General features: G+C 48.8%; 1 protein-coding gene across 1 annotated transcript; it reads left to right on the top strand.

Moving 5' to 3' along the window:
* The first annotated feature begins 1,333 nt into the window (after positions 1–1,333).
* On the top strand, positions 1,334–3,561 carry LOC102449958 (proto-oncogene Mas-like). The gene has a single exon (XM_075926060.1). It carries the CDS (start codon positions 1,707–1,709, stop codon positions 2,670–2,672), a length of 966 nt encoding a protein of 321 aa, XP_075782175.1. The 5' UTR covers positions 1,334–1,706; the 3' UTR covers positions 2,673–3,561.
* Positions 3,562–12,422: the final 8,861 nt, after the last annotated feature.

The raw sequence follows: 12,422 nt of genomic DNA, 5'->3' as shown, positions 1-12,422 counted from the left end.
CTTCCACCATCCCCCCCTTCCCATTTCCCCTTCCTAACCACCCTTCCTAATGTCAAATAAAGACACCTGTTTTGGCAAACAACCTCTCGTTTTATTTAACATAAGTGGGGTGGGGGGACGGAGGAGTGAGGATGGGAGAGGGGAGGGGGAAACCTGGGAGGAGGGAGCTGGAAGGGGAGAGAAGGGAGGAATGGAATGGAAAGCTCAGGGGTGGGGGTCCGGCTGCCTCTCCCGTCTTGCAGCACTGTGGGTGCGGGGGTCTCGGGGGGAATGGGTGTGGAGGTTGGGGCAGGAGGGACGGGGGCTGCGGAGGAAGCAGGAGGAGCACGGGGAGCAGGGGAAGCAGGAGGAGCAGGGGAAGCAGGAGGAGCAGGGGGAGCAGGAGCAGGAGCAGGAGGAAGCGGGAACTGGTCGAGGAGGCTCTGGAGGTGGCCTCTGAGGGCACGGCCCTGCTCCTCCAGCGCCTCCAAGCTCCACTGGCGCAGCCAAAGGTCCTCCTGGACCCACTGGTCCTGGGTGCGGAGCTGGTGATCCAGGAAGCAGAGGTGCCGCCGCTGGTACTCCTCCTGGTTCCTGGCTCTCCTGCTGGACCGGGTGCAGGTGGCTGCTACAGGCGGGGTGGTGCGCCCTGCAGGCCCAGGTGCTGCGGCTGTGGTGAAACAAGAGCAGCGGTCAATTCTCCCTGGGGCCCAGGTGGGTGAAACCGAGCCCCCCTCTGCAAGGCCAGGGCCCCTGCATGACACCCAGCTGCTGCTCCGTGGTGGGCAAGGCCCAGGCGCACAGCCCCTGGGCTCCCTCCTGGGAAGAGGGGGAGGGCTGGGGGGCATCGGGTGGCTGGCTCATGGGGTGGCAGGTGCAGGGTCAGCTGGCAGGGTGCTGGCAGCCTTGCAACTGGCACAAACACCGTAGCCAGCCCGTGGCCCTTTAAGGGCTCCGGGGCTGGGAGGGGGGCAGTAGAGTTTGCCTGGTGTTGCCCAGAGTGGCCAGCAGGGCAAGCTGGGAAGGGTTAGCCTCCCACTAGTATGAACTAAAGGGCTACACAGCCCTTAGTTCGAACTAGTAAGTTCGAACTAGGCGTTAGTCCTCGTGAAATGAGGTTTACCTAGCTCGAACTAAGTGCTCCGCTAGTTCGAATTAAGTTTGAACTAGTGGAGCGCTAGTGTAGCGCGTATGAAAGTTAATTCGTTAGTTCGAATTAACTTTGTAGTGTAGACATACCCGCAGTTTGGGAGGAAGGCAGGTAAGGGACGGCTGGAAGGATTCACTGCTCATTGTCACCACTGATTGATTAGACAGGGTTATTCTTTTTCTCTCCCACTCTCGTCTCTCCCTCCTTCCCCCGCATGCAGTTTCCTGACAATCCATGGCCAGCCAACATCCTGTCCCATTTCTGCTTCTCTCTCTTTGTCTGTCTGTCTGTCCAGCTTTCTCCCTGGGTTTAATTTTCTCTCTGCCACTTGCTGTCACTCCAGGCTGCTCCCCATCTCTGGGCCTTTCTCCATGTCTTTCTCTGTCCCCAGCATCTCCAAAGCCACTGGGTTCTGCTGGTCCAGGGCAGGAGGCTGAGGAAGGGCTAGAAGAAGCAGTGAAAACACAGAGCTGGGAGGTCAGTCACCAATTTCCCCATCTGCTCTCTCCCAACAGCACAGGAGTGTGTGAGAGAGGGACAGCGGGGGACACCAGCATCCTCCAGCAGTGGTTCCAAGATGGCTGAACTGAGCAGAGAGACCCTGCCACCAACAGCATCTGTCTCATATCACAAATATGAACATAACGACACTGAATGCCCAGAGTCTGATGCCCCTGAAGTGACCTTTAGCAGCATTGCTGTGATCATCAGTATATTGGGGCTGGTGGGGAACGGGATCGTCCTCTGGTTCCTGGGCTTCCACATGAAGAGGAACCCCTTCACCGTCTACGTCCTCAACCTGGCCGTCGCCGACACTGGCTTACTCCTCTCCTCGCTTGCCTATCTTGCCGCTTACACGGTTGAATATCTGTTTTGTGACAATGCAAAGTTTGATGTCATATTATCCCTGTTTGCAGTGCTGTGTGTGTGGACGTACAGCACCAGCCTGTATCTCCTAACGGCCATCAGCACGGAGAGGTGCGTGTCCGTCCTCTACCCCATCTGGCACCGATGCCACAGGCCAAGGCACTTGTCTGCCACCGTGTCTGCCCTGCTCTGGGCTCTCTCCTCCCTGCTCTGCTGTCCTGTGGCCATTTCTTGTCTAGATCTCAAGAGTGAAAAGCGTTTCACTTCTTTCCTGTACGTCTATGCTCTGAATGTCCTGATATTCTCCCCTGTCATGGTTCTGTCCAGTCTGATCCTCTTCATCAAGGTGCAACGAAGCTCCCAGCGGCGCCCGCCCGGCAAACTCTATGTTGTCATCCTGCTCACCGTCCTCTTCTTCCTCCTCTTCACTATCCCACCGAGCGTTGAGTTTTTCCTCACCTACCTGCACATACCTGTGCCCTCTGAGATATTACATGTGCTGGCCTGTGCAAGCAGCAGCATCAACCCAGTCATCTATTTTCTAGTCGGGAGCTACAGGAAGCGGCGATTCCGTGGGTCTCTCAAACTTGCACTCCAGAGGGTTTTTGAAGAGCAGGCAGATTGTGGAGAAGACAGAAACGCCCCCAGCAGAAACCCAATGGAGATGGCTGTTTAAATCCCTTCAGCAGCCAGCCTGGGAGACCCTTTCTGGGCATGGAGATTTCCCTACATTCCAGAAAGGGAAAGGACCTTTCTAATTGTTCCCCACCCCTGCCCTTGTGTGGATCCCCAGGGCTCCTTTGCTGCTGTCAGCCACCAATAGTTCTCCCGTTGCCTGATCTGGCTCCCGCTGGAATCAGTTTGGAAAGTCCAAGTGACTTGAGTGGGAACAAGTCTCAGGGGCATCACTGTGTTAGCCTGAGTCTGCACAAACAATGGGGAGTCTTGACACCTTAAACACTCACAGGTTTATTGGGCTTTAGCTGTTCCCAGCTGGGATTTGAATCATTCCCCGTTTGTGCCAATGGCAATGGTACAAACTAACCCACAACCGGTCAGAGTTCAGTCCATCTATCAGCATTGCCAGGTTGTAAGGGAGGGCCTGTCACTGGCCATTGGAGAGACAGAGAGAGGAGAGCACTGAGCACAGTGGGAAAAGAATAAGGTGACCTGGTTCAGAAGAGAAGCCATGTGCAGGACTGAGGACCCGGCACCCGCTAAGGGGCTCTCAGTTTCACCCCATGCATACACCAGCATGGTGGGGAAAGCAAGGCAGGGCAAAGGGGTTGGTGTTTATTGTGGTGTCAAGATTTGTATATTTTGTGCACTCGCTACAGCAAAGAGGGATTGGTTTGAAATCCTTTTGAAAGCCCATGTGTGCGTTTGCTTCACAGTTTTATGATGTATACTCTGTCCAATTATTTGTACGTAGAAATAGATATGGAATCTTATGGTTATTATTGTAGAAATATTTCAGACTTTTACGGTTATTATTTTGTTTTTATTTCTATAGTAGATATTGTAATATCATGTAGGGAAAGAATGGAGTGATCTGAATTTTTTGTACTTCTTTTTGTAATCCCTGCTCTGTATGGGTGTGTCTAAACTACATGGCTCTGTCGATGGAGCCATGTAGATTAGACATATAGGGAAAGGCATATGAAGCCGCGATTTAAATGATCGCGGCTTCTTTTAAATTTACATGGCTGCCACGCTGAGCCGACAAACAGCTGATCAGCTGTTTGTCGGCACAGCGCGCTAGTCTGGACGCTCCCCTGCCGACATCAAAGCCCTTTGTCAGCAGCCCCGTTATTCCTCATGGGATGAGGTTTGCCGGGGCCGCCGACAAAGGGCTTTGATGTCGGCAGGGGAGCGTCCAGACTAGCGCGCTGTGCCGACAAACAGCTGATCAGCTGTTTGTCGGCTCAGCGTGGCAGCATGTAAATTTAAAAGAAGCCGCGATCATTTAAATCGCGGCTTCATTTCCCTTTGCCAAAAAAACAAATCTGCATGGCTCAGTCGATGGAGTCATGTAGTTTAGAGGTACCCTATGAGTATGTCTACACAGCAAAGTGATTTTGAAATAATAGCCATTATTTCAAAACAACTTTACCACAGTCTACACAGCCAGACCGCCATTTCAAAATCAAATTGAAATAGTGGAGGGCTTAGTTTGAAATTGGTAAACCTCATTTCATGAGGAATAGCACCAATTTCAAAATTGCTCTTTCAAAATAAGTGCTGTGTAGACGCTTATTTCAAAATAAGGGGCCTTCAGCCCTTCCCAGGTGCCCTGGTGGCCACTCTGGGCACAATGAAGAAAACTCCTCTCCCTCCCCCCTCCCTGGTGCCCTTAAAGGGATAGATTCTGGCCATAGTGCCTATGCTGACTCCAAGCCTGCCAGGCCAGAGCCAGCAGTTGCTAAAGTGGTCCCAAGTATGTGCCCAATTGACCCAAGTATGAGCCAGGCAGCCAGTGCCAGCCAACCCTCTACCGCTCCTCAGAACAAGTCTGCCAGCTCCCAGGAGCCTGCCATGGACTGGAAAAAGCAGGCACCTGCCTAGTCTAGTGCGGAGATCACGGACTCAATTCAGGTTTGGGGGGATGCCTCCAACGTCCATGATCTCCGCACTAAACAGAGGAACACAACTGTCTACAGGCAGGATGGCTGCCAGCCTGGCCACCAAAGGCCACATGAGAACCCAGGAGCAAGATCACATGAAAATAAAGGAGCTGTAGCAGGTGTACCCCAGGACCACGGGGGGCAGCTCCCAACCAGGGGCAGACCCAGGCCCCTTTTGATGCCCTGGACTGAATCCTGGGGGGATGACCCGCAACTCTTGATTCTATTTTTCATTATTTGTGCCCTGTAATCAGTTGAACACTGGGTCCAGGTGTCTCTCCTGTAAGGCAGAGGCCTATAGAAGTGGATGCTCACGGCCCCATGAGTTCAAATTTTGCTCACTCCAGGCTGACCAGACAGATACCCTTTTCTCTTTGTAAAACCGAGCCTAAAATAAATTCTCCGACATCTTCTGAATCCCCTTTCCACTGCCCTGTGTCAATCAAGCCCTTCATATTGATAATATGATGAAAATAAGGGTGACAACATACAGCCTATTTTTGCCTTGTTCAGATGAAGAGATTGTCAGAGTTTGGTAACATTTCAGATGCAGAGGCTCTGATAGAGACAAAATGCCTATCGAATGTGTCTGCAGAAAGACCTCGTCATCACAATGAAATCCTGAGGAAAGAAAAAAAACCTGCTTTACTATTGTATGCTCCATAAATGCAGCATTTTTCCTTTTGCCTTTTACCCATAGAAAGATGCCGAGTGGTTCTCATACGAAAGATGTCAAAGGATTTGGACATTTTACTGCCAGAGAGTTTGGGCATTTCACTTGGCATTTCCTAAGCGAAACATCACTTGAAATTGAAAGGACATGGGAGAAGCGGCCCTTGATCTGAGGGACTGGCTTTTGGCTTCCTCCTTTCAACATGAGAAGCTAAAATCCCTTCCACTCTGGCACAAATAATGGATGTTCCTGTCCATGGTTTCTTGCTCTAACCACACAGAGAAGCTACCTAGACGATCTCCCTACAGCAGAGCTGCATCAGCCTAACCATACTGCTGTGAGCTCCCCACTGCAGACCCGGTCTGGGGGTGCAGGGAAATTGTCCAAGGGACAACAAGCATTTCTGCTGGCTGCGCCATAATGCACAAGCCCTGGTGAGTGGGTGGCATTCAGCTGCAAGGGGACACATCTGGAGCCAGCTCGCTGACAGGGAGTTACTCCATTAACTGCAGTGGCAGAGGACTGTATTGTGGGTCATTGTAGACCAGTGTTTCTCAACCAGTGTTACCAGTATCTCTAGGCCTCCTCCAGACAGGTCTGGGGGGAATGTCAACACAACTGAAATTTGGAGAAAACTGAATTTTTATTTTAAGTTTGACAGCGCTTTATTGTTGTGCTTTCTACACCCAAAAATTTCATCACCTGTCCGGCTATGATTAAGTGGTTTAAATAAATACATTGCAATGGTGGGGAAAAAAAAATGTGTGTCTGAAAACTTTTTTTAAAAAAGGGGTACTTTATTACAAAAAAAGTTGAGAAACACTGTTCCAGATCATTCCTCATAGATGTTTCTCTAACCTGCTCTTGAGTAGGTCCAATGATGGGGATTCCACAACCTCCCTAGCCTATTTATACCAGTGTTTAAGCACCCTGACAAGCAAGAAGTTTCTTTTTAAATCTCTCTTGCTGCCATTTAAGCCCATTGCTTCTTGTTCTATCCTCAGAGGCCACGGAGAACAATTTTTCTCCTTCTTTCTTGTAACACCTTTTTACCTACTTGAAAACTGCTATCATGTCCCCTCTCAGTCTTCTCTTTTCTAAACTAAACAAGCCCAATTCTTTCAGCCTTCCCTTTTAGGTCATGCTTTTTAGTCCTTTTAATCATTTTTATTGCTCTTCTTTGGACCTTCTCTAATTTCTCCACATTTTTCTTGATATGTGGTGCCCAGAACTGGACACAATTCTCTAAGGGTATGTCTACACTACAGCGCTAATTCGAACTAACTTAGTTCGAATTAGTTAATTCGAACTAAGCTAATTCGAACTAACCCGTCTAGAACTAAAAACTAGTTCGAATTAGTGTTTTGCTAATTCGAACTAGCATGTCCACATTAAGTGGACCCTGAACCAGGCTTAAGGATGGACGGAAGCAGTGCCGGCAGGGCATCACAGGAGGACTTAGAGTGTGGAGATGCTGTCTCAGGCTAGCCGAGGGCTGTGCTGAAAGGGTCCCGACCCCCACCCCGGACAGACAGTTCTCAGGGGTGCCCTGCTTGCAAACCAGTCCTGGCTTGGAGTGCCCGGAGTGCCCACACTGGGCACATCACAGCACTCGGCCATCAGACCGGCTGCACTTGCCGCAAGCTGCCATCTGGGGAGAGGGGGTAATTGGGGGGCTGCAGGAGAGCTTCCACCCCCAGAAGCCCGCAGAGCCAGCCCAGTCCTCCCCATCGGGGGCTCGTACCCCATTCCTCCCTCACCTCCTTCCACTTACCCTTCCCTAGCCCCTTTTCTTGATGTACAAAATAAAGGACAATTGTGTTCAAAAATGGAATCTGTCTTTATTGAACAAAACTGGGGGAGACTGGGGAAAGGAGGTGGGAGAGGGGAAGAGAGAGGCTGGGAGAGGGGAGAGCAACTACAATGATCAGGGGTTGGGAACAGGTCCCATATGAAGAGTGGCTAAGGAGACTGGGACTTTTCAGCTTAGAAAAGAGGAGACGGAGGGGGGACAGAATAGAGATCTCTAAAAGCATGAGTGGTGTGGAGAGGGTGCATACAGAAAAGTTCTTCATTAGTTCCCATAAAGAAGGACTAGAGGACACCAAAGGAAAGGAATGGGTAGCAGACTTCAAGCTAGTAACAGAAAGTTGTTCTTCACAAAGCAAAGAGTCAACCTGTGGAACTCCTTGCTGCAGGAGGCGGTGAAGGCTACAACTAGAACAGAGTTTAAAGGGAAGTCATGGAGGTTGGGTCCATGGAGTGCTATTAGCCAGGGGGTAGGAGTGGTGTCCCTGCCCAAAGTTTGTGGAAGGCTGGAGAGGGATGGCCCTAGACACATGGCTTGGTCACTGTCTTCGTTCCATCCCCTCCAGGGTCCCTAGGGTTGGCCGCTGTTGGCAGACAGGCTACTGGGCTAGATGGACCTTTGGTCTGACCTAGGACGGCCATTGTAAGCTCAGGGCTCAGGGTCGGGGGTCTCAGTGGACCCCCTTGATTTTCATGCACACTTGCTCCTGGGTGGCCAGGCTGGCAGCTCTCCTGGCCTAGCCGGCTACTTTCCTGTGCCTAGTGCGGAGATCGTGGACGAGGTCCACGATGTCCACTCTAGACCAGGCGGGTGCCCGCCTCTTGCGGTCCCGGGCAAGCTCCCGGGAGCCGCTAGCCTGGTCCCGGGAAGAGGGGGAGGGCTGGGGGGCATCGGGTGGGTGGCTCGATCTGTGCCAGGTGCAGAATCTGCTGGCTGGGTGCTGGCAGGCTTGCACCTGGCACGGGCACCGTAGCCAGCCCGTGCCCCTTTAAGGGATCCGGGGCCAGGAGGGGGGCAGACGAGTTTCCCTGGTGTTGGCCAGAGTGGCCACCAGGGAAACCTGGGGAGGGCTATCCTCCCACTAGTTCAAATTAAGGGGCTACACACCCCTTAATTCGAACTAGCTAGTTCGAACTAGGCTTAATCCTCGTAAAATGAGGTTTTCCTAGTTCGAACTAAACGCTCCGCTAGTTCGAATTAAGTTCGAACTAGCGGAGCGCTAGTGTAGCGCCTATGAAAGTTAGTTCGAACTAACTCTCTAGTGTAGACATACCCTAACTGAGGCCTATTCAGCGCAGAGTAGAGTGAAAGAATGACTTCTCTTGTCTTGCTCACAACACTCTTGTTAATGCAACCCAGAATCATGTTTGCTTTTTTAGCAACAATGTCACATTGTTGACTCATATTTAGCTTGTGGTCCACTATGACCCCCAGATCCCTTTCTCCTGTGCTCCTTCCTAGACAGTCGCTTCCAATTCTGTATGTGTGAAACGGATTGTTTCTTCCTAGGAGAAGTCCTTTGCATTTGTCCTTATTAAACTTCATCCTATTAACCTCAGACCATTTATCCAGTTTGTCCAGGTCATTTAGAATTATGTCATGTTCGCTTGCACAGATGTGTGCCACCGTATTATGGAAGAAAGAATACTAAAACAAGGGATAATTAGAAGTTGCATGACTTTAAATGTTTTATTATTATAAAATCAAATAAAAAGAATATTAATACCGCAACATTTTCAGTATCCATTAGGTATCTTCACGTATCTGTTGCTTTGAGGCATAAAACAAAATTGTCCATTTGTGACATACCAAACAAAGTTTGTTATGATTAATATTGATACATGAAATGAAATAGTTGTTATAATCAGGGCTCGCCGAACCGCAGCGAGCCCTGCTTGCCAGCCACGCTGTCCGGCGATCTGTACATGCCCAGATCGTTCTGCACATGTGCAGATCGCCCGAACCCGGCTCTTCCGGGTTACAATCTACTAGCCATGGCTGAGTAGATTGTATAATTTGGTTATAGTTTATGCTTGAAATTAAAGATTATGTCTCTTGACTTGACACATATGAAAAAAACGTTAGCAGCTTTATACATGTAAAAGTGTATTGGTTGTCTCTTTTGTGTTGTGACTTGTGAAACAAATTTAAACATTTTGTTTTGATGCAAGAAATTACTTCATTGATTATTTTTATTTAGGAGACCACTAATCACAGTAACTAGAATGAGACCAGTAGCCACTAAGGGTATGTCTACGGTACATGGCTCTGTCGACGGAGCCAGGTAGATTACCTTTGTAGACATAGGAAAGTGAAGTAACGATTTAAATAATTGCAGCTTCATTTAAATTAAAATGGCTGCCGAACTGTGCCGATCAGCTGTTTGTCGGCACAGTGCTGTAGTCTGGACGCTCCACAGTCAACATCAAAGGCATTTGTTGACCTCCCCGTAAGGGGGAAGGGTCTTGTGCAGCAAGGGAGGGGAAAGAGGAGGGGCTTGTGTGGAGGGGGAGGGGAAGAAACGGGAAGGCACCAAGAGACAAATGGCAGGGGGCCAAGTGCAGACAATGAGGGACATGGAAGGAGGGGAGGTGTCAGTGGTGGGAGGGCAGGGTGATGGTGGGACAGGAGAGGAGAGGGCACTAAGAGAAGGGGGAGGGACCAGGAGGGTGCAAGGCTAAGGGAAGGTGCAGGTGCCAGGGGATTCTGGAGGTGAAGCAGAAGGGCAGACACCTGCAGGGGAAGGACCAGTACCAGAGGAGAGAGGCAGGTCAGGTATGTAGAGGGAGGTGTTAGAAGAGGGGATGAGGAGGGGCAGCTCACATGATCAGAGTGGGGCTACTGGAGGAGTGGGCAGGGAGAGAAGGGCTGGTGGAGGGGGGCAAGTCGCAGGAGGGCTGAGGGCAGTGAGAAGGGCAGGAGTCAGGAGAGCAGTGGAGGGTGAAGAGTTGGGGGGCAGCAGGCACCAGGGGAGCTGATGGAGCAAGGAGTGGAGCCATGACAGCAGAGGGAAAAGGTAGAGGTTTATAAAATATTTATGAATAACTTGGTTGCCACAGTGGCACATCCACACATAACTTGAAATGATGCTCACAGCCAGTTTGTTTGCGCCCCACAGTGCAGTTTGGGTTTATGTGGGGATCAACACGTGGCCGGCGAGTGGGAGCCAAAACAAAAAAGTAGTCAGTGTAATGAACTTCTGTTGATATGTGTGTTAGTAGTTAAATTCTTGGACTGTCATTGCTCATGAAAAGTGCTGTCACATGGGTAGAAATGGGGTAACTATTGCATTTTATTAATATCAGCAGAATTGACTTAAATGGGGTCCATGTGTTCTGTAGTCTTGCCTTAATCTTTGTATTTATGCCTGTCAGTGTGAGAGAAGCTATTTGTATGTATTTGCTTGCATATGTAACCACACTTAAGTTGAGACCCTGAGCATGTTCTGTAAGTATCAGTGTGGTTCCTGAGACTTCCAGTCCCTGACAGGTGTCTGTCTAACCTGGTCTTCTTTCGAGGTGAATGTGGCAGCATTGAGACACCACCCAGAAGCAGGCAGCACAGACACTAATTGCAGATTCATGGGACAGCTCTCACAGATCTTGCACATGCATAAGCTGATAGATCTGCAGGAGGGGGGACTGTGGCATAGTGAGGGGGGCGGAGGGATCAGTTGCCCCTGTGAGAAAAATAATCTAATATTTAGTTAAAAATAGATGTCACACGTTTTTAAAAGGAATACCATATCTCCTGCCTTTTGTCTATTTTTGTCTCTTTAGGCCCCCAGTTAAAATTTTCAAAAGCACTTGAGTGACTAAAGTCACTTTTGAAAATTGGACTTGGAAATCTAAGCTCAGATTTTCAAAGGTAATTAAGCTCCTAAAGAGACACTTGCCAACTCGGATCTTCAAAGAACTTTATACAGCTTTGAAAACTGGTCATAAGAGTCCTAGTCAGTTCTGAACATGAGATGTAGGACTCTAGTCCTAATTCCTTCAGCCTTTTTTTTTCAATTTGAACATTTATCTACACTAATTCCCCTCCTTTCTCTTTCACAATCCAATAAATGCATGGATCAAAATTATAGGTGCTTTGTGAATATCCTGACAAGAGAGTGGAAAGATTTCATATTGTCATGTATGATTCCTGGTCACCCATCTCAAATATGACAAACTAGGTTGATACCTGTTCATATCAGGAGCTGTTGAATTCAGTTTGCCATTTGCAGTATCTCATTAGGATGTTTAGTGGAGAAGATATTGGGTTTTTTTATTTATACCATGGGCAAAGCATAGGCTCACAGGAAGTCCTCCATTGTTTTACCACGTGTCTCAAAACATTTGGTGTTTTTCTAAAGGCTGGAGTCAATTGATTATGTAGGAGTCTCAGCTTTCATTTAGAAAAAGTTCTCTATACTTCTGAGCCTTACAGCTAAGAAGGAAACCTTTAAAACATGAACCCTAAATGCTCAAGAAACAAAAGGCCAATAAAAATCCAACATGTTTTATTTTTAAAAAAATCTTATGATTTGTAGACCATTCTCATAACATTGTGTAGGCGTTCCGTGTGATTTTTGGGTTGGCAATACTGCTCTTGGGTTGGTGAATTTAGAAAGGTCTCTCCCTTCAGTTTCCCTTTCCACTCTCCTTTTTGGTCATAGGTCATCAGAGAATCATAGAGACAAGGGAGAGTAGGGTGTGTCCATGACTATGGTTAATGACTGGTCAGGGTGACTAACTATTATCAGCCAGTGGTCTGAATGAGCTAACTACTGCCATCTGCTAATCAACTGTAGGAAAAGGCTTCAGGAGCAGACCTTATTTATATAGACATACCTACTTTGCCACAGAGATCAGTAGATACACTTGCCGTGTCAAGGTGATCAATATTGGCTCTTTTGGGTTGAAATTCATTTAAGACTTGGAGCTGGGAGAGTGAAATGTTGTTATCCATATTGTATGTATGCTTTTGCAGAAAAAGTTGCCAGCTGTCTACACTGGCCGCATGAATTTCCACAAGAACACTGACGACCTCATGTAAGATTGTCAGTGCTTCTTGCGGAAATACTATGCTGCTCCCACTCGGGCAAAAGTCCTTTTGCACAAAAGCTTTTGTGCAAAAGGGCCAGTGTGGACAGCTCAGATTTGTTTTGCGCAAAAAAGCCCCCATCATGAAAATGGCGATCGGGGGTCTTTTGGGCAAAAGTGCGTCTAGATTGGCCACGGATGCTTTTCCGCAAAAAGTGCTTTTGTGGAAAAGCGTCCGTGCCAATCTAGATGCTCTTTTCTGCAAATGCTTTTAACGGAAAATCATGCCAGT

The sequence above is a fragment of the Pelodiscus sinensis genome, chromosome 4, assembly GCF_049634645.1.
Source record: "Pelodiscus sinensis isolate JC-2024 chromosome 4, ASM4963464v1, whole genome shotgun sequence".
NCBI classification, from domain to species: Eukaryota; Metazoa; Chordata; order Testudines; family Trionychidae; genus Pelodiscus; species Pelodiscus sinensis.
The sequence above is the reverse complement of the archived record's forward strand: the minus strand, read 5'-3'. Positions and strand labels throughout refer to the sequence as shown.